Below are 23,090 nucleotides of genomic sequence, written 5' to 3' on the forward strand. Positions count from 1 at the left end.
TTCAATGGAAGTGATGGAGGATAAAATCCACAGTGTGTCCACACAGTCATTTAAAAGTCTGTGTGAAGCTTCTATTCAGCTTCAGCAGTCTGAGTTAGTCATATCAAGTGGATATCTGACACATTTACAGTCTTTTTAGCATCAAATTCCCTCTTTGTGTTTCCTCGGACAGTGTTTCCCTGTTGAGCTGCAGGTGGAAGTATAGTAACAAAAAGAGGAACTTTGGCACTAAAAAGACTGTAACGTTGAAAGATATCTACTTGATTTGACTCATTTGGATGCTGAAGCTTCATATTAGCTTCAGATAAACTTTTAAATACATTTTTTGTACAGAAGGAGGACTGTGGATTTTGTCCCCCATCACTTCCATTGTAAGGTCATTATGAAGGGATCTTCTAATGGTCAGTATGAACAGGAGGAATGATTACAGCAAGTAAAAACTGCTTTAATGTTCATTTGGACTCCTGACTGTTGGTTTAAGACACACTTGAATAATTGTGAATAAATCTAAAATGCATCCACAGCAGGAGTTTCAGCTAATTTCTACAAATACATCCGTCCACATTAAAACGCCAAAACGTGTAATTCTCCTCCTACTGGGCATGTGCGGACAGCACAGTACAGCAAGTCAGCCACAGAAAACCAGTGAAGAAGAAACGGTATACTCAGCGTCCGGACACATCGCCTCCTCGCCAGCTGTGTGACGGGCAGGACGGCCGGCTCGCTCTCTCTCCGCTCGAACGCTGCAGGCAGAGGAGGCGGACCGGGCGTCTGGGTCCAGCCGGTAACTGCAGCACCTGCACAGTGACCGGAGGGAGGATAAGATGTGTTTACCAGTTCAGTGTGGACAGAGTTGTTCATTTACAGTAAATTCTCAAAGAACAGTCAGAACAAACAAATCAAGATCTGTAAAAACACTGAGGAGTGGTGGAATTACTGGGACTGTAACGTCTGACGTCAGTATAATGTACATTTCCACTATGTACACTGATGTCATCAGACTGGTGTCGTGCTCACCACTCTGCTGAAAACACTGAAACTCAAACAGCTTCTACTTTGTAGTTTTTTTTTAAGCTTTTCTCTTTAGTGAAGCTCAACACAGATGTTTCACATTAATAATCCCTCACATGTAGGCTTTAAATGTGAAACATATGCAGGTTATTTTTTTCTACATGTTTTGTTCTGACAGGAAAAATAGAACAGAAAACGCTACGTTTGGCTTTAACACAGTTTGTTCAGTCTGGTTATCTAAATTCAGTTCAATCATTATTACTTATTATTACTTTAAATTATTACTTAATAACATTTTTGATAATCGATTAATCATTTAAGTCATCAGACTCTCAATCATCTGGTTGCAGCTTTTCTCAGTTTTATATCATCATGCACTCTTCAGTCAGACAAAACTTGGACATTTTTAACAGTTTTCTGGCATTTTATGGACTAAACTATTATCTGCAGCCCTGGAATAAAGGAGGGCTGCAACTATTGATTATTTTCATCATCAGTTTAATATTGCCAATTGCTGATATTTCCTCAATTAATCTTTTGGTCTAAAAATACCTCAGAAAATAAAGAAAAATGTCAGTTACAAGGTGATGCCATCAAATGTCTTGTTTTGTCTGACCAACATTTCAGTTCTACAGAACGGAGAAAAGCAGCGAATCAGAGAAGCTGGAAGTAGAGAAAGTTTTTTTTTTTTTTTTAGTGTTTTTGCTCGAAAAATAATGAATTGAATGTAGATGGACTAATTGTTTTTCAGCTCTACTTTAAAGCTGCAGTAGGAAATATTATTTCATCATAATTTTGGTTAAAATAACTAATTTTGACCACCTAACAATATTTAATTGAAGGTTTCCTTAAAAGAAAATGTGAGTCTGTGAGCGCTCGCCCCTTTATATTTAGTTTTTAAAAAAACTGGACTTGGTCTGAATCAAACAACCAATCAGGTTTAGATAGCATGTAACCAGCCAATCACAGCGTCAGGGGCTCGTTGGTGTATCCAGGCCTCCACCATGGAGGGAAGGTCTTTCTCCTTCTCCGCCGCGCTGCAGGTTCTCCATGACGGCCTCGAGCTTCATATCGCCACCGCCGCCGCCGGGCTGGTGGGATTGTGCGGCGGGGAAACGGGCTGTGGGAGGCGGTGGAGGCAGAAGGTTTGGCGTTGTGTATGTTCAAATCAACTACTGCAGCTTTAAAGTCTAGTTTCTTACAGTGAGACCGCCCCGCCATGTCTGAACATATTCCACATATATGTCGGACTAAATTGTTTTTAGTGTTATTTGCATTATTATCGTGTTTAAAACAGTGTCTTCAGGGAACTGAAAACTTCATTAACAGTATAGGAATCATCTGTATTGTACTTACTAAGCCTTACAGTCAGTTAATATTACAGTATGTTGATTTTTTTTGGACGTTTTCATTTAGCTTTGTTTTTGTCTACTAACTAAAAGCAAAGACGCTAAAGCTCAGAAAACAGAAACGACAGAGTGACGCTGAGATTTTTGTCTAGTCTTAGTTTGACTTTCTTTCACAATCTGTAAGCAAAGCTAACGCTAAAAAAAAAAAGAAGCAAAACTTTGAGGTGAATATATATTTCTCCCAATTTGTTATTTTAACTTTGTTTTCCTAGCTTAAAGCTAATCGGCTAAAACTAAACACAATGAAGTAAAAGCAAATTATTCTAACAACAGTTCAGTTATCTTTTAGCTTACGTCATAGCCAAAAAGCTAAGAGGCTAAGAGCTTTTTCTGATTTGTAAAAAAGTTGTTATTTCTGAAACGAGGTAACAACTTTTTTAGCAGCCTGATAAATAGCTAGCTTGTTGGCTAAAGAGCAGCTGTGTCGGTTACACGATAATGTTCCTCTTTCTGCTCTTCATGTCGTCTATAACTGTTTTTTTTTCTGTGGGATTAAATTTGTGTCATATTAAAAGCGTTTTTTGGTTTCAATATAATTTTATTTACTTTCAATTTATTTTTGTTTTTTGTTTGATTCTTTGGGGATTTAGTTCAATTATTATGAACAGAATGTATTAACTATCAGCATTTATCACTTATTTCACACACTTCACTTCATTTCAGTGAAATCATTACAAATTTTACTTTTTTCAAAGGAGATATTCACACATCCAGTTATCTCTGATGCAGGAATGTTGGAAAGTATCACGTCAGTCTTGAGAAAAGTAGATCCTGCGCTCCGCTCTCGCTCAACATCACACTTTATTGATTATTTATTGATCACACTAACATTTTGTCAGGACTCACTGCTCTCGACGAAGTTCCAGAGGGACCCAAACATTAGTGTGATCAATAAATTGTGATGCTGAGCAAGAGCAGAGATCTACTTCTCTCAAAATTTTACTTTTTGTTGAGAATGGAGGATGCTGCTCTTTCAGCTAAATCACCGTAATTATGAAATATTGAACACATTTTATCAAACACTGCGTTAATAAATCTTTCTTTCTCTCAAAGGTTTCTGGTGTGATGAGGCTGCAAACTGTTTCATCTTTTTTTTATTTTAAAAAAGTTTATACTGTTTTCATTGTTGCTATATTAATGCCAGCTGTTGATGCCAAGTTGCCTCATTCGCGTTTTCTTTTACTTGTTCTGCTGTCTACTGTCTCTGCTTTAACTCTTCGTTTTCCTCCATTTGTTTGTTTGTTTCTCAGGTTTGGTTTTTTCGCGACATGTTGAGTCTTTTGGATTTTACGGCTTTTATAAAATGGTGTCATTGTACAAACAGGTGTAAAGTTTTTAAGTGAAATGATTGCTGTTGTAAAAATGTGATGTACATTTTTTTTTAATTTCAGTAAAATCAAACCTCAGAACACAGACAGTCTCCTGTTGTTGTTGTTTTTGTTGTTGGTGTCAACATCCAACTGTCTGCAGGTTGATTTATTCCTCTGCGTCTCTTCTGTCTTAGTGTAAACACACAAATATTCTGATGAACATTAAAGTTGAGATGAAATGAAAAATGCCATTTTAACCCTTTTAGATCACATCCCGGATCGTATTGTGCACCAATTTAACAATATATGCCAATCTATTTCTTTGTATTCTTATATTAAAATTCTCCTTGTAAAACAAAATATGACGTGTGCTTACGTAGGCTTGAACCGATCAATATCAACCAATAATATCATGACATCCACCCATCAATCAATCTTCAACTTTTAGCGGCACAGATTCTCTGAGATTCATGATGAGACGACCACTGTTCAAGGTTTAAATCAAATCCCTCCCAACGTTACGTCCCGCCTGTCTGTCCTGTTTCACTGTACGGAAGTTACACCTGGACTCTAAAAATGAAATCATTAAAAACACCTTAATTTGGTTTCATTTTTTCTTTAGATGACTTTTGACAATCATAATTTTGAAACTACCTTAATCTCAAAACCACCTAATTCCTCGGTTTCAGGGTTTATTATTATTACAGTACAGTAATATTTTATTTACATCTATTTTCTGCTTCAGGTTCAACATGTTAATGCTTTCAGTGAAACTGCTGAGAAAGAGAAATTCAGACTTTTTGAAAAACTTTTATTTGTAACAGCAAAGACACGGGAATGACAGATCGGAGGGTGAAGGTGGACGCAGGTTAACATGAAGGATATAGAAATAGAGATGAACTGGAGAATGCTCCAGGTGTCATCGGATAATTCGTAATTCATTTGTAATTCAAAAACCATAAAAAGGTAAATCTGTTATTTGTTTCAAAACAAAAAAACGTCATTTCCTTTTTGGATTGAATAGAGGTGTCTGCGGACATTCAGCCAATTCGTTTTTGCGTTTGAAACCAAAAACGGAAGTCATGTGTTTTTCCTTTTTTCATAACGATAAAACGAATCAGCAAAACCCAAAAACGGGCCGGGTTTGATTGGTTTTTCATTATTTGATTCTGACACCAAAACATTTTTTTGTTTTTTGTTTTGAAACAAATAACAGATTTACCGTTTTTTGAATTCCAAATGAATTACGATGATACCCGGACCGTGAATGATTGTCGTTGGGAAACAGCTGTGTGGAGTCAGTTTGGGCATCAAAGTATTTCAATCATTGATGATGAATGATAGAAAGTAGAAAGTAAAGAAAATATGATTGGATGAATCAGTAAATAAATCAATAAAAACATAAGAGGAGAAATTTCAGTAAGTCATTATGCAACAATATTATTATTATTATTATTATTAATAATAATAATAATGATAATAATAATGGCAAAAAAGTTTGTTTTTTTTAAGCAGGCTTTCAATGTAGTGTGTTTGTGTGAGTGTGTTTCCACTTGTATGTCTGCCTCTAAAGAGTGTTTATGAATGTACATGAATATTATTTATTTGTGTTTGTTGTTGCACTGAAGCTCACCAGCAACTGACAGACTGATGGTTCATCCAATCACCTGCCAAGTATTTTTTTGAAAGTGCCCGCCCTTTTCCGAACAGTTTCCAAGGACGACTTCTCAGATGGTTCTGTGACAAACAAACCATTTTGTTACCTGCTCTGTTCAAAGATTTGACCACAGTGAGATGGTCAGTTGTTTTCTGTTTTTCCAGTTGGGTAAAATAGTTTCCTTGGTGACAGTCACAGCTACGAGCGGAGGTGTCGTGATGTGTCATGTTGGATGGGAGGATATAAGATTTTATTTTACATCAAGATAAAAACACTCAAGATAATTTAATCGTGATGAATTTCCATTATCAGGAGAATCGTGAATATCCTCACACGAGTGACTTGAAACAGCTGACTAGCTCACTAACGTGCAGTCCTATTGATGTCCTGATTTATTTAAAATTGCCATTTGTCACAAGGGGGAGCCTGCATCTTTCCAGTCACTCGTCACCATGGCTGAAGGCTCATTGTGATTACCTGCTGGGTGTTGGTGAGAGTCTGAATCTGTCCTTGTTTGTTTTTCACTAAAAAGGATTTTCACAAAAAAAAAGATGTGTCCTATGATGCAATAAAAATATTTGTTTCTTAAAGGACCAGTGTGTAGGATTTAGCAGCCCCATGGTGCTGATGTTAAGATCTTTTTCCCATTTATGTATTGGAGGAGGTATGGTGGAGTCAGTGGAAGATAAACGTTTGTATAATTTTGACAAAGGTTTGTTTGATTTAGCAATTTTATTGACATTATCTACTTTGGGTGGTGGTTAAAGGTTGTTATGGATGCGTTTCGCCTTGACTGCATGTTTTTATTGAGTGTATAGTTTTACAGTCATCAGTATCAGTAGGGAGGGTTTTATTATCACAGACTGTAACAACTGATATGTTTCTGTTCTTACCACTTGCTGTTTCTCTGCATCTCTGGTTTTATACAACATGATGCATTCATCTTTCAGCTCTGAACAACCACAACATGTCACCCAGTGCAGTGGTGTGACTCACTGACATGTTTTTAATAGTTTTTAGACAACAACAGAGGAATAAGATATATCAGGCTTTGATACACACACAATACTTGTTAGTAGATCAGTTCATTGTTGGTTTGGATCCAAACATGAAGACAAATATAGAAAATCACCAGACTGATCTTTTACTACACAACTATAAATTCACCTTAAAGGTTGTCAGCCTGTGTCTTGAAGAATTTTATAATTTAATAATTAGTACATTTAAAATAAACATCTGATGTTAGCGAGCATAAATCAATATACACATACTTATTTCAAAACTCTTCCATGGACCTCCTGCGTGTCCACAAGGCCTCTGTTGAGAAACGGTGGCTCACTACACTGATCTCAGCAGCCTGACATGTATAAACATAATAATATCGTTAATCAAGTGACACTGAGTCATTAATTATGACACATGAAGTATTTACATAAAAAATAAGAGCTGTTAAAGGTTTGATGCACTGAAAATCTAGACTGTCACACATGGGCGAGGCTTTCAAATGGGCCTGAGATTCATAATTACTTTTTTTATGGTTTATGGTTTGATGTCATAGGTCCACTATAATGACTGATAAGACCGGCTGTTACAGGACTCACTGCTGATAATCATCATTAGATTTTATTATGGGTGGTTCATCGTTTCCTTTCACTCACAGTTCCACGTTCAACGCTTCGTCATCCTCAGAGTCCTCTGCTGGATCCCCCATCTTTACCCCGAGTCCACTGTCTAGTTCTGCATCAGCAAAGACAACCTTTGGGGTTTTTATTGGTAGGTTGTCGTCTTCATCCTCCTCTCTGTCGCTGGATGACTGTTCCTCATCTTCCTCCTCGCTGTCATCCTCTCTGCTGTCTGGGATGATGACCACTTCCTCCTTAGCGTCCGGGTCAATGTCCTCCTTAAACCAGACTGATTTGTACCCCTCCTCCATGCGTCTCTCCTTGGTCAGGATGGGTTTCACGTCCTTCTCGCTGTCGGTCTTGTCAGAGCCCGTCAGGCTGGCGTCGTCATGCTGTGGGCTGTTCAGCGGCAATGAAGACTTTCTGAGCGAGTCGTTCTCATACAGTGTCTCTTTGCCAGCCATTACACTTCCCCCATCCTGACTGTCGGAGCCTGTGCTGCGTCCATCTTCATCCTTATGGAAGGCCTCGTTGGTGTACTGGATGCCGTCCTTGTTACCACCTGAAGCTTGACTCAGCTGTGAAAGAACAACACATTTAGAGAGAGAAGACAGTTAAAAGATAAGCAGTCTAAAGCCCTGCCGGCAGTGTTTGTTACATTTAGAGCAATTTGGGCATCTGTTTCTTGATGAAGGACATTTAGACATGTGGGCACGAGAAACCAGGGATCAACCTGAGCTACAGTCATCCTCATCGATTACACAAAAGATTGACTCTGCAGGATGGATACTTATAGATATATCTTTATTTATATATTCATCTCTGGATACTTTTAGGTAGGTACATGATAAATCCTCCTGCCCAGAGGTGAACCACCAACTATTTGGTTACCTGACAACCAATCTATCCCCTAAGCTACATTTTTGAAGGTTTCCTATTGTAATTAAAGAGCATTTGTTTTAAAAATCCATATAAAGCTGTTGTAGAGAACAAAAAAGTCTTCAACCTTACCGAAGTTTAAGCTAACCAAAGAATCTAACTGTCTATAAGCTAATAAAAGTCAAGTGTTACAGTCAGCCAAAGTCAAAGTCTAGTAGCTGACTCAAGTTGAACTTATAGGTGGAGTCAGTCATTCTGGAGAAAGATTGTTGATATTTGAACTACACACCCAAAGTAAATTAATACATTTATTAAAATGGAAGCGTATGCTTAACTAAAACTGAAGATTACACTTCAACTAACTGAAGTTAAACTGATGCTGATGTTGACAAAACAATGAAGCTCGGGGTCAACATACTGATAATTTAGCTATTGTTAGAGCTACCAGCAGTGGTTTGTCCTGAAAGTGATAGTCAAATTTAAGCGGTTCATGCACTGGGGAGCAGGAATTTGCCTTTCAGATTTTTTGATTTTGTCCTAAAAATGGTCCTTCAGGAAAACATGACCAAAAGTTACCAAATGTAGGACTTATATTCAGAGAACCATGAATATACACAGCAAATTTGGTGGAATCTGACTGGTAGTTGTAGGGATATCTGTCTTTGGACCAAAAAAAAAACGAAATGTGTTAAAGTAACAGCATAGTGGTGGTTACAGTAATCTCAAGTCAGGGACGGGGATGTGTTGGATGGTTGAAAAACATTTCTCTACTTTTTAACTTTGAACTCACAGAGCGTTGAAACATGCTGGCTTCTGAGATCTTTCTACAGTCCGTTTTCCACCTCTGAATGCGATAGACCAGCAGTCCGATGACCACCAGACAGATGAACAGCAAGACACCCAGAGTCACACCGAGCGCTGCCATGTCCACCGGGCCGTAGCCACCTGGCGGGATGATCGCTCCGTCTGCAGGAACAAAAGTCACTAAATACAGGGGTCACTAAAAACAAAAATCTTGATTTGATCATTTTGATAAAAGAAATTTGATGAAGAAATTGATTGATTGATTTTTAACCAGCGCAATGGCTGTCACAGGTCTCATTAATGAATCTTGAAAGGGGATTTGAGTCAGTTCTGGGGTCAAAGACTGTCAGGTGAAAAGACATTCTTTAAATGATGAGTCATGTTTCCATTAAAATGTAGAGCAAATTTTGTAATGTAAATTTCAGAAAATTGATAAAAGAAAATGTGAATTAATGTGTGTTTCCATCCACTACTGTTTTGCGAATATTAATAGTTGAGCACATCACAGTTGGAGGCGCTGTACACTGTTGAGTGCAGTAAAGCACAAAAAGAAGAAGATGCAATTAATTGAGTGACAGTCAAATCTGAAGTGATGGAAAACGTGATACACATCCTGGTGATGGAGAGCATGATGGACAGAGATGAAGAAGTCACATGATTTCTGTACGTCATCATTTATTCGCTTAATCTGTTTCATCGCACTTTGTTGCATTTTACGTTAAATTTTCCAACTCATCCAAGCACAAAAACTTTTATATTATATTTCGACTTTTTTTGAATTTCCAGTGGTTCAACTCAGGTTTTCATATGTGCAAAATGAAACAGCGCATGAAAAAGGATGGATGGAAACCCACCCTCTTTCACTGGCAAATTGGTACCAGATGAACTGGAAATTTGAAGTCAAACAGTTTACCAGAGTCAAAGCTAACAGTACAAACAACAATATAAGACTCCAACTGGACATATAATAAGCTTACTACAAAGTCTCCAAACATATTCATGTATATTTATTGAGTTTTTTGAGCTGTTAGGATGAGTTTCTGTTTAAATCTGGTAGAATCTTTTCAGAACTTACTTGTCGATTCACATCAAAGCACGGCTCTGTGGTTGGTCACTTTGAATGTCAACAAGACCTTTTCAGGTCAAAGTTCGCAGCTCTTGAACATGTTAAAGAGCATTGTGAATGCTACCTTTGCATGAACTTTGAAGCAGACTCATACTCTCTGTGTCTTTGTTTTTTTAAAAATAATATGTGGTGTTGTATGTTTTGTTAACTCGATGACGATCATACTCACTTTTCTTGCTATCCTAATTTTCCTCAACAGTACAATATTTAATTTGATGGAGAGAAGGCACTGAGATAAACATGTGACCACCTGTGAAAGGGCGAGTAGTGCTGGCAGTGAAGGTGCTCTCTTCACTGGTTGAAATGGGATTAGTGGTGGAATTGCTGCCTTCAGTGGACATACTGGAGGTGCTGCTTTCAGCGGTTGTGCTGGGGAGGGTAGTTGAGATACTGTCGGTGGACGTACTGGGGTTGGTGGTGGACACAATATCTTCGGTGGTCTTGCTGTTGGTGGTGGATTCCCCTGTGGATGTTGTGACCATGATGTCTGTAGTACTCAGAGGTAAACTGGTGGTGGTGAGACCTGGGAGTAGAGCACACATTGAAGCTTAATGGTTTCACCTCATGTCCGAGCCTGTTCTCATTCCCAGGGTTTCAAATACCGATGCTTTGTCACACCCCTCGGCGTTTTATACCAATGCACAAGGTACCCTTTGGTATCTGTTTAAGATGCACCGGGCTTTCAACCAACTCCAACGTAAACCCATCTGCATCATTATTAGATGCCATGAGACCGAAGGTTAGATGGCAAACAGCGGACTTTGCTGCAGGAGACCACAGTTTGCCTCCTGCTTCCAACCGTGAGTGTCATGTCCAAATGCAACTCGGGACAGTTTTTGTTGTGATGTTTACTAAGCCGAACCCTCACTCCATGACTACGTTTCAAGTGGTCATTTTAACCCCAACCACAATCTTTCTCGTAACCTAACCAAGTGTTTTTTGTACCTAAACCTAACCAAGTGGTTTTTGTAAATTTTTGCTGTGCTTTATTTGCAGCTCAGAGTTTTTTGCAGCTCGGATGTGGGGCCTCATTTATCAACCTATTCATAGAGTCCTACATCTGTGCATAAGAGCTGCCAGTATGCACAAGGATATTAGTGTTGAGACTCACTAGGGGACCACATGTTCAACAAGTACAGGAGCCACGAAACAGAGTTAGCTTGCCACAAACTCTACACAAAGGAGTGACCTGGGCCCTCTGACCTACGCGACTGGAGTGCTGTCTACCTTGCATCTTTCAGCTTTGGAGCCAAACCCTTCTCAGCCTGACTCATCTATGGATTCACCAGCTAAGAAGCAGAACGCCACAAAGCATCTCTTTCTTCATGGACTGGTAACAACTGGGCTGTACATGTATTGATTTGGCTAATGTTATTCAGTGAACTATTGTTGTGAAGTCCTTATTATTCATAGTCAAATTATAGCATAGCCACACCGCTAGGTTAATGTTAGCATGCTTGGCACATGTTACATCCAATAACTAGGCCTTGCATGCAACTAACCTCTTCCTACCCTGGCACCTTTAGCCTACACCGATTGGCCTTGAATAGAGAACATAGTTAGGAGGTTTAAAACCCAGTTTTGCAAACTTTGGTTCAGGCAGCACATGTGGTTCAAGACACCACATGGTCTGGCCTTTTATCTCTGTGGTTCCCCCTGTTGGCCATATTGTCTGCATGCCATGTTCTCAGTCACCAGGTGACTAGAGACATCTTGCTATTGTCTTCCACACACATACCCACACACACACACACACACACACACACACACACACACACACACACATACACACACTCACACATACACACACTCACACATACACTTGTATATAAGTACACTTAGCTAGATTAATATTATTATTAATTCTTAATAATAATTTTATTGATTTTAATAATTAATAATTATCTTGCTAATCATTAATTATTGCTGATAGCCAAACTTGTAGCCAAGGCCCAACATCAGTATATATCACATGTACACTGATGCAGTGTAGTCTTGAAAATCAACCACATGTGGTTAACAAGTTCCCTTTGAAAGTACCTGCTGGGCACACCAGCCAACAACATGGATTCAAGCAAAAAAGGCCAGGACGAACAACTTTACTCATAATGAGGTGGAGGTACGACATGATGAATTAGTGCAAAACCAAACGGCATTATTTGGCATGTTTACGGACAGACTATCACAGGTTGAAGTTGGGCTCCTTTTCTACCACCACCAATTTCTGTGTACACATGGTCTGAAGTATACATTCTCACATGCAAGAAGAAATAGATAAATGACATCCTCTGCTTGGAAATGTGAGCACTCAGTTTTTGTAAAAATTGTTCATACAAATGGTTGATAATTGGGGCCACTGGACTAAAAACCTTCCAGGAACTTCAGATGTTCTTGTTAGTTTTTCTTCTTTCGCTTCCTGTCTTCATACATTCATGAAGTGGAATCATACAGCATCAGGATATGCCCACATCTTTTGCTCCAGTTGAAATATGATTAACTTTTGCAGATGCGTCTTCACCTAAACTCATGCCAGCCTGCATTGGTTTATTTCCATTCACTACATGAAGGATTTGACTTGCAATTTTCTACATTTTTCTTCTTGTCTACAAATCTCATGTTTGGATCCAAACCAACAATGAACTGATCTGTTAACAAGTATTGTGTGTGTAACCATGTCTTATTCCTCTATGCCTATTTAAACTAACTAATACTACATGTCAGTGAGCCCCACTATTGCACTGGGTGACATGTTCCTTCATTATGAAGACAATGGTTACCATAGTGTGTTTAGATATGAAATGGCCCCAAAGAATAAAAATAGTGATAATACACTATATTACTATACTGTAAATCACAACCTCTTAACTTTGTACCGAAGTTCTTTGAGAAATTTATTATGTAGTACAAAGTCCAGAGGTTGTAATATGTAGCACAAGCTAGTAAAGCTGTTAACCACGTTTCATGCATGCTCAGTGGTGTCTACCTTACTAGGTACCTCTCTCCTAAAAGTTACGATCTTATCACTGTTTTTAATCTTTGGAACCGTTTCTAAACAAACTACAGTAACTGCTGTCTTCAGAGACAACATGTCACCCAGTGCAGCGGTTTGGCTCACTGACATGTTTTTAATAGTTTTTGGGCAAAATGGAGGTCTATAGCACAGATGAATATATATATATATATATATATATATATATATATATATATATATATCAGGCTTTGACTACACACACAATATTTGGTAGTAGATCAGTTCAATGTTGGTTTAGATCCAAACATGAGATTTGTTGAAAATAAGAAAAATATAGAAAATTTGCCAGGCAAATCCTTTAACACAATCGTGTCACTTCTGAAATGTGCTTCTTGTTAAGTCTTAACACACCCTAAAGGTACTTTCACACCCTAAACTAAACTGGTGTGGTTTAAACAAACTCTGGTGTGTTTGTCCATTTGTTCTGGTTTAGTTGAACTGATGAGAATGCTGCTAATCAAACTTTGTGTTCCAGAGAACTGCACTAAGACCACATGAAAAGATCTTTGTTCACATCCAAGTGAACTTTGTCAGAGCAGACCAACCACAGTGGACTAAATTCACAGGGAAGAACCAGCCTGTCTTCCATGGATTGGATGAAATAGTCAAGCTACTGCTTAATTTAGACCTTTGTACCTCCAGCTGAAATGCAGGTACATGTCCAGAGTTCAAACAACAACTCTTGGCTTTAGGTTTGGATTTGTATAAAAGTTCAGTGGTGGAAATGGGCCAATTGTGAAGGTTTTCTTCCTACCTGATTTCACCTCCACCGTGAGATCAGCTGTATCTGATTCTTTGGTAGACGTGTCTTCTGCCACCACCTGGAAGTGCGAAGATGAAGTCGAGTGCTTAATAAGAAAATCACCTGTCAATCACTTTAACTTTGGCTACATTTGTAAACTCACTTGCAGAGATAATGTGCCCTCTGGGAGATCTTTAGTCATGAATAAGTAGCCGTCAATGATGGCGAAATCACTGCTTCTCTTAATGTTGTAGTTGATGTTGGGATTTAGACCCTGTTTGAACAGAAACCAAATCCATTATTATTATTTTTTGGTACCTCAGAGGACATTTTAAATGTAACATATTTTCTATTATGCACATATTAAACCATGAAGGTTTAATATTAGTAAAACATATTCAAAGCCCCCAGAAAGCATTGGACATAACCCCAATGTTATGGAGGTTTGAAAGAGCAATCAAAGATGAACATTGAAATTATTTCCCAAACTGTTGTAAACATCCAGTACAGTTTGCTTCCTGCTTCATTTTTGACAAACTCTACTTACCTTAATTGTGTGCACAGTTTTGTTCTGTAATGAGGGATTATGACTGACATAAAGTTGTTTAGGTCATCTGGATAAGCACTTTTTTGTTGGTTTGTTTTTTAGGCTGTGCATGCTTGTGACCTGTCTGACTTATTTTTTCGATGATAGTGTTCCCAGATCTCAGATATTAACCTGATGAAGACAATGTTGTTATGACTGATAGAAATGATGGAAAAAAACCTACAGAAACTATTCCCAAGTTCTGATAAACCGGAATTTTCCCTTTAATAAAAACCTGATGTCTGAGTCACTGGCAGCAGTGGAAGAAGTACTCAGATCCTTTACTGCAGTAAAAGTACCAATACAGCAATGTAAAAATACTCCATTACAAGTAAAAGTCCTGCATGAAAAAAAATCCTACTACAGTAAAAATACACAAGTATTATGAGCTTGATGTAGTTAAAGTATTGCAGTAAAAGTAGTGGTTTGGTCCCTCTGACTGATATATTATTATATATGACATCATTAGATTATTAATAGTGAAGCATCAGTGTTAGAGCAGCATGTTACTGTTGTAGCTGCTGGAGGTGGAGCTAGTTTACACTACTTTATATACAGTTAGCTAGTTTAGTCCAGTGGTTCCAAACCTAGGGGTCTAATCTTTGATTTTTGCTGAAATATTGGATCATTTGAACATTTATTGAAATGACAGCATGTGAGAAGTTTAGAGGGAAAAATCACTATTTGGTGGAGCTGTTAACAACTCATAGACATGTGAAATGTGACCCCGACTACACACTGCTTTTTGTAAGACGTCAAAAGCCAAAAAGGTTGGAAACCACTGGTTTCATCTTTAACAATGTGTTGTATTTTAAAATCTTGTTATATTATCCATTGTGTCAAATCTTCATCTTAAATGTAATTAGTAAGTAATGCTGGGCTCGGACTACAGGAGTTTTGGGCCAATTTGTCCCTGATTCACACCTCCTGACAATCGGAGGAGAAATCTGGTCTGGGACCTTGGTTGGTACCAATGTTTGGTCCTGATTATCTGGTAATGTGAAGGGTTTACAGATCCAAACTTAAACCTCCAGAATTGCTTGCAGACTCATCAGGGCCACCCCGATAACTTCAAACATGTTTGATAATTAGGAGTTAAAATCTGAATGATTATGTCACTTCTTTCTGAGTGGGACCACAATAGCCAATGAGAGAGCCAGTCTACAAGGAGAGCATCAAATGGAAATACTCAAGTAAAGTACAAGTACCTCAAAATTGTTCTTAAGTACAGTACTTGAGTAAATGTACTCAGTTACTCTCCACCACTGGTCACTGGATTGGATTTGAGGGGTGTATGGGGTCAGGAGTCAGAGTTTTACCTCAGTGGCACTGTAATCCTCGTCCAAGGCGATGATAAATAGCGGCTCGTCCTTCAGGTCCATCACCATGGTGCCGACTGAAGAGACAACACCTTCATAAGAAAGCTTCTGAAACTGTGGACGATGGAGGCTCTCCACCTGAACACTGACTGTGACGCTGGTGGTAGCAAACTGATAGTTGTTCCTCTTCTGAGCAGCCTGTGAGAGAAAAACATACCTGATGGAAGATTTAAGCACAAAAACAGACTGTCGTCTCTTCCAACAGAAAGCTAAGCTTTGGTGATTTGCAGGTGAAAAAGCAGGATTGTAAACAGGAATTTAAAACAATTCCCCAAGCAGAACTCCCCCTAAGACATTTTTGACGACCAACTATTCAAACTAAGTCTAAAAAACAACCCAAAACAAAATAAAAAGATGAAAATTCTCATTTTATTTATTCATTTAATTGTTCAATTAGAGTTTCTGTTAATTTTATTGCCTAAATGATCTAAATGATGTTTCAAAACCTTCTACACACTGCCAGGTTCTGCAATTCTGGCAGAGAATACTACATAAATTTAATTTGAAGTTACTTACTGTTTTGCATAAAACAACACATTTTAGAGATTTTGACATATCAGAAAATATGACATCAGACTTTAAAAAACTCATTGATGTAATATGTGTTCACAGAATGGAAACTCCTCTTCATGTCATTTAAAACCCTCCAAATTCCTAGATATATGACATGATAGCTATGTCCCTGGTGAAAAGATGTTCTAGGTGTTACATTTAGTTTTTGGTGGTCTAGCATAGTTAGATCTATGTGTTCCTTTCAGTTCAGGCTATAGTAAAGTTCAACTTGGTTGCAGCATTAGGCAGCAACACACATCAGGAGGTTAGGATGACAGAGACACCATCATTTGAATGCATTGGATAAAAGCAAGTGAATGTTTCGTTTTTACCAGCACTGTCAGACTGATTGTCCCCAACACGTTGACTGCCTCTCGCATGGTGATGTTCCCCGTGTTTGGGTTGATCTCAAACGGATGCCCCTCATTTCCTAAAACATAAACAGACTGAGCTGCTTCTACGTTCCAATTATCAACAACTTCCTTCTGTGGACATAGACGTGACGTTAGACTGAAAAACTGTTCTTCATTATACTCAAGCTGCTCACTGCTCAGGAATGAGTAGGTTATCTCCTCATTGATCCCAGAGTCACCATCGACGGCATAAAGTGGTCCTGGTTTCAGTGGTAACACTCCGGTCTGCAAAGGAGAAAAACACTCTGATAATCATCATGTGCTTCAAAACAAAGTATTTGTTAGATTGTCTACCAGCGCCTGAATTCTGTATACTGGCTGTATCCAAAAATGCAGGGTTTGAACTTCTCTCTCAAGCTTTCTTTTTCCATTCTTCATACAAGTAACTGTCACTTTTCACATTAACAATGAGTGCAACACAAATGTCTGGAGAGACTCTGTAAAAATGTGTTATCATCCCCATTTGTATGATTCATTTGATTCATTTGTATGATTAATGGCATGAAAACTACAAAGGCCGTCAGTCAGGGAGCTTGCTGACTGGCTGCTGGTGGATAAAAACCCTTCATTGGTCACCTGACGGTTATCAGACAGTATCAGTACCACCAAGCATTTCCAAACTGGAAATGACTCACCTCTTTATCACCTAAGATGACGCTGCCGGTGTAGCCAGCACTCATGCAGATCACAGCACCCCCCATATTGTGCGGCTTACAGGGCTGGAACCACGGTGGTCTGTTGTCCACGTCTAAGATGGTGACCATGATGGTGGTGGTGGCGGTAAACGAGGGCCTGCCCTCTGCGGGTGCCAACGGTGTGTCCTAAAAATAAGAAAACAACATTTAGAATGTGATTATTTCAGCAGAGGTCTGAAAAACTGGATTAAAACTAGTCTCACAATGTTTAGCTGTTCAGAGACACCAAACATTTTAGGGAGGCTTCTCTTCATGGAAAGGCCCTGCACACCCACATCGGTGTTTTTAAATGACCCTGGCTGACTAGACATCTCATCAGGTTGAAGTTTGGTGGTGCTATCAAAGGAATTTCATCATGTCACAAATCTAAGTACGAATAAGAATGAAAACAGGGTAAATAGTCCCACCCTTACAGGTGCAACAAAGGGATTCAGTATCTTGCTCAACTTGGACATGAACAGGAAGGTTCAGGGATCAAACTTCCAACCAAACAGTGGACGACCCTCTTAAAGCCGTCGCATGTTCATTTGATATCTGAACTGCCGTGACGAAAATACAGTACCTGACCTCCAGAGACTCAAAGAAACATTTACTTTGATTGAGTTGGAACAAGGAAATCTAGAAGCAGCAGTGAGCAGTACTCACCTGAGCATACAGTACCAGTCGGACATTTTTGACTTCGTCGTAGTCAAGAGGGGTCCTTACGAGGATGTCTGGGTCAGTCTCTGACTTCAGTGCAAAGTAATTCTGCAGAAATCAAACAAGACAATAAAAATAGTTTCCCCCTGCTTCCAATCTTTGTGCTAAGCTAGGCTAAACACATCCTGGACCCATCTCTTTACTTGAAATGAATTGATATCCATCATCTCATCTGAGTCGTGAAAGGAAAAACAAACACTGAGAGACAAAAGAGAAACAAACCGTTTCAGCCGTTTCAGAACCAGATTCCAGTTTGTAGTAAAGCTGACTTTGGTCCAAATCTGTGGCAGCGTACTGGCCCACAGTTGTGCCTACTGGAGACATCTGAGACAAAAAGGTACAAACAGTCAGTGTGAGACATTATTGACAAGAATCCGTTTTCAGCATTCAATATGCAGCTGTAACACTGATCAGTCCTGTTCTGAAAAGTCTCTTACATCATCAAAAGACCTCACTAAACCTGGACTGGGTGTCTACAAACTTTTGGCCACACAGTCTACTTATGTTTCCAAAGCAATATCCAGGTGAAAAACACACTGTAGATAACAGAACATTCTAATATTCTGAAGAATAATGCATAATCTAGTTGTTTTGCCCAAACAATGACATTAAATATAGAATATCAGCAAATTAAAAAAGGCTGCAAATACACAAAAACCTTGGTGTTAACACTGGAGGAAAATAAATTAATTACAACATTTTGTCATTGGTCAGTTCATAAAATGTTGCATCTGTAAGGTAATATTCTAGATAAAATATAGCTTTAAAAAAATGAACTATAATGATGCGAGAACTTCACGGTATCTTGAATTATCCAAATAACAGAAAACAAACAAACAAAAACAAAACTAGAATTATGAATGATTCCCATTTATTTAAAGGTAATTATCAGACTCTTACCTCATTGACATTGACATTGTAGAGGTTCTGGTCAAAGACTGGAGCGTTATCGTTCACATTGACCAGACGTACAATAATGCTGAGGCTAAACTGGAAACGAGACACAATCCTGGTTTAAATCATTTATGTTATTATTTATCTCATCAAATACACAGAATTCCATCTTTTAACTACATGTAAAACCTAACTCTGAAAATGTAACACATAATCCTTTGGTTTCCTGTCTGTATAGCCTGCTTAGAACTGTGGAACAACAGAAACCGTAAAGCTTCATCATGAACCTGAACAACCCTGTCAAACACCTGAAGAACCCACTTAGAACCCACTTTTTTGTTTGGTCCTCTTTTCTCTCCCAGAAATATAGAGAGAGAATGCATACAGATAACTAATGGCTCACTATGGAAGTAATCTATTAATATTTTGCTTGGTAAATGAGAGGCTTATTTTATTTCATATTGTACTTGTATTTATTTTTTCCTTATTATTGTATAGGCTGTGTATTCTTTTGATATCTATATAAGCTCTTAAAATGGTAATATTCCCACGACCAGTAAGTGAATAGTTATTTTTTAACAGGGAGGATGGCCCAATCGGAGAGTTAGGGTGTAACCTTAACCCTGACCCTAAGGCAGTATTATCATATAGGCCTAGCCTAATTCTTAATATTATAATTGTGTTTATAATTTTGATTTAATAGAACTGCTATTAGGGTAATTACATATTTTGTGTAGGCCTATTCTTTTACTGAGTGGACATTAAGCATTTTAATAATGCTTATTTTTCAAAACACGCCATAGTTTTGACAGTATAAACTTTACTTGGAATTCTGTAACTGTAACAGCTGAGTGCAGGTTAATTTTCTCAGTCACATTACCTGCTCCACTCCCTGGTCATGTCTCCCCTAAAACATTTTGTTATAGAGATGGCTTCGTCTGGGGTGTCTTTTCAGAAGTACAGACGCTATTGAATGATCATAGTAATATTGTAGGAATATTATAGGAATACTACAGGCAGCAGTGTGTCTCTATGATCTTCTCCCTCTTCCGCATCTACACGTTGCTACTTGTCACTTTGATCATGAAGGTGACACTACTCTGTAGAGCAGTGGTCCTCAATCATTTTTGGGTGCTGGACCCTCTGTATATTTTGAGCGGTCCAATGGTTATACTTATCAAACAGAAGGAATAAGAAATAAAGGCCTGCCTCTAATACAGTACAAGCCTGCTTCAAATAAAGGCCCGGTACCTTCTGATCAAAGTAGGGAGTAGCTTCATCTCGGACATGCTACAGTTCTTTTTAGACAGTCTGACAGTTTTGATGAGATCTGGCACTGCACCCCCTCACATCCTGATACTGTTTCCCACACTCCTTGTCTATAAAAAGTATGTACACTTTGTAACTCACATCAGTCTGCAATTACACTCTGTTGTGACTGTATGCTGATCCCTTGCAAGGTTTTTTATTAAAAGACAATAAGACAACTTGGTCTTTGTCAGCTTTTTATTTTTCGGATTTCCACCACAGAGGGTAAAGACCCTACGGAGTGTAGCTCTTATAGACCCATAGCGCTCCAAAATTCCAACTGTAAAATATTGACCACCATACTTGCAAAGAAACTTAAATCGATCAAATCAAAGCTCTAGTACATCCAGTTCAGACAGGCCTCATTGGTCGCCAGCTGTCTGATAATATTTGCAGGACACTAAATGTTGCAGACGCTTTTCTGTAGGAGGCCAAATAAGGCCATGTCATCGCCATACTTAAACAATCTAAAATGTTTCTCCCTCAACCCCTCAAGAATCAGTACAGACTCCTCAAGAACCTGTATAACCTCCTCAGGCCATCCAAGAAGTTTCAGGAAAACCTCACGCCCATTCATCCAGTATATAACCTTTCTTTAATCAGGTAATCTCACTGAAATCAAGATCTATTTCGCAAGAGAGAACTGAGAACAGCAGAGAGAAAGAAAACAAGCATAGCCAGGAATAACTAAAGGACAAACAGCACAGTGCAGATTTCAACATGTTTAGTGTAAAAAATCCATCTTACCGGGCGGCCTGTGGCTATTTCAGTGCAGATGATGTCAGCGATATAACTTTTCTTAGTCTGCAAACAAAACAAACCTCAACAGTCAGGTTTTCTCACAGATTTTAGGATCTAAATCAAGTCTTGGGTGTGGATCTGTTCATCGTTTTTACCTCATAGTCTAACACTTTTGCAGCTATCATCTGGTTTCTGTTGAGTGTGAATGGGTTATCAGGGTTTGCAGGTGCAGGTTTGAACGTGAGGGTGACTCCAGGCTGCACAGTGATGGTCAGCACGACATCACCCACATTGTTGTTTTCTTTAAACTCCACAGTTGAAGGAGCAGAACAGACTGTCAGAGAAGAGACAGCACCAACATTTACTGTTTATTATGTCTTCTCCTGAGTCAGATTAGATGATGGATATCAGTTTCATCTACAATGATTAAGTCAGTTAATACATTAACAATTAGTTGCCAACTATTAAATGAATCGCCAACTATTTCGATAATCGATTAGTTGCTTTGAGTCACTTTTTAAGGAAAATATTTCCAATTTCTCTGATTCCAGCTTCTTAAATGTGAATATTTTCTGGTTTCTTTTAATCTCTATGACGGTAAACTGAATATCTTTGTGTTGTGGACAAAACAAGACATTTGAGGACGTCATCTTGGACTTTGAGAAACACTGATCTACATTTTTCACCATTTTCTGACCTTTTATGGACCAAACAACTAATTGATTAATCGTGAACAAAATCGACAGATGAATAAATTTGACTCTTACATAGTGTTTGGGTCAAATTTTTATATTTGAGAACAGTAAAAACACCCTGAACACTGTGTTCTTTCAGCCTGATAATTTTATGACTTTTCCTAAATATTTCAACTTGAATTTATTTTTGTGCAGCTAATATGCATTTGCTGTCTTTACATTCCATTAAATCATTATGGCTGTTTTAGGTAACATAGTGTGATTATGAGTGTTTTCTCCTCCTTGAACAAATAGCGCAAAACCTAAAGAATACAATCTCTCTGCTCCTGATTGCTTAATTAAGGGTTAAACACCCTTTTATTAATGACTGTTGAGGTATTTATGGATGAAAAATAGATTTGTAGTTCAGAAACTTCAACAAATTGATTATAACTGATCCTGAACTGAACATTAGCACTTATGCGTCTCCACCGCTAATACTTTCCACAACGCTTTCAATGTCAAACCACTTCCTGTTTCAGTCACCTGAGCTTTGAGCTATTTTATTTAACACTTTATATAGTCAAATAATAATTGAATCAGTGTGTTTAGCTATACTGTAGAACTGATTTGTATTTACCACATGAACCAGTTAGCACACTGTTGTTGAGCCCAGTGTTTTCTGTACATTCACATGATCAGTCAGGTAAAACAAAGAGGCCTCAGGTGAAGCAGCAGGGTTCGGTACTCACTGTTCTGGGCCTCAGTGGACGATTGAAGCAGAATCAGAAGCAGAAAGCTGACAGATGTCCTCACAGTGAAGTGTGGATGAATCCCGTCCATGACTCCGTCCATCTTCTCTGAACTGACCCTCAGCTAACTCTGTTCTGTGCTTATCTGCTTGGTTTTATGGCAGCAGTGGACTTTTCCCTGTCATAAACACATAACACGCGTCTGTTTGCTGAGAAGTTACATAAGATCTGTTTTTTTGTGTCTTTTTGGCTTGAGACATATCATGTTTACAGAGGTGGAAAGAATTAATGACGCCGTTAATTATACCCTCTTTCATCTAATTTTGCATCTTCATATAACCACATCCTCCATGATCCTCTGCTCCACCAACAGTTCAACAGTTCATGGGTCCTAATTTGCATTTATGGTCGACAACCCTGATGGAACAAACAAAACACAGTCAAGAAAGAAACCGTGTAGTTAAGACACCATAAATATATTGACTGTGGAAGGTTTGATTGATGTGAGCAGACAACTGAACTACTTTTACTTCCACTGCTGCTTTAAAATATCCATAATGTTGAATTGTTTCATTCAAACCATTATGCCTGGTCACACTATAACCTCAGTTCTCTGAGAAATCTCCTGTTCAGAGACGTCAAACCATCACACTATAAAATGTAAGTTGTTGTTCAACTTAAAAGTATGAGTGACAGAGCTGCCTTAAAAAGTCAACAAATACAAACAGTTCTTCTGACATCACAAAGTTATCTTGACTAAAACTTGCACGTTGCCTTCGTTTGGTGGATTTATTGAACTGGTCAGG

At 38.4% G+C, this 23,090-nt stretch overlaps 1 protein-coding gene across 1 annotated transcript; it reads right to left on the reverse strand.

Annotated features, from left to right (window-relative positions):
- Positions 1 to 6,525: 6,525 nt before the first annotated feature.
- Positions 6,526 to 22,387, reverse strand: cdhr5b (cadherin-related family member 5b). The gene is made up of 15 exons (XM_042411631.1): positions 22,285 to 22,387; positions 21,014 to 21,192; positions 20,865 to 20,921; positions 18,816 to 18,905; positions 18,138 to 18,239; positions 17,862 to 17,963; positions 17,157 to 17,342; positions 16,656 to 16,746; positions 16,441 to 16,538; positions 15,497 to 15,694; positions 13,755 to 13,865; positions 13,604 to 13,670; positions 10,069 to 10,341; positions 8,679 to 8,854; positions 6,526 to 7,587 (listed from the first exon to the last, which is right to left on the reverse strand). The coding sequence occupies exons 1-15, from the start codon at positions 22,385 to 22,387 to the stop codon at positions 7,042 to 7,044; spliced, it is 2,379 nt and encodes a 792-aa protein (XP_042267565.1). The 3' UTR covers positions 6,526 to 7,041.
- Between the last annotated feature and the right edge of the window lie 703 nt (positions 22,388 to 23,090).

Source organism: Thunnus maccoyii, chromosome 5 (assembly GCF_910596095.1).
Source record: "Thunnus maccoyii chromosome 5, fThuMac1.1, whole genome shotgun sequence".
NCBI classification, from domain to species: Eukaryota; Metazoa; Chordata; class Actinopteri; order Scombriformes; family Scombridae; genus Thunnus; species Thunnus maccoyii.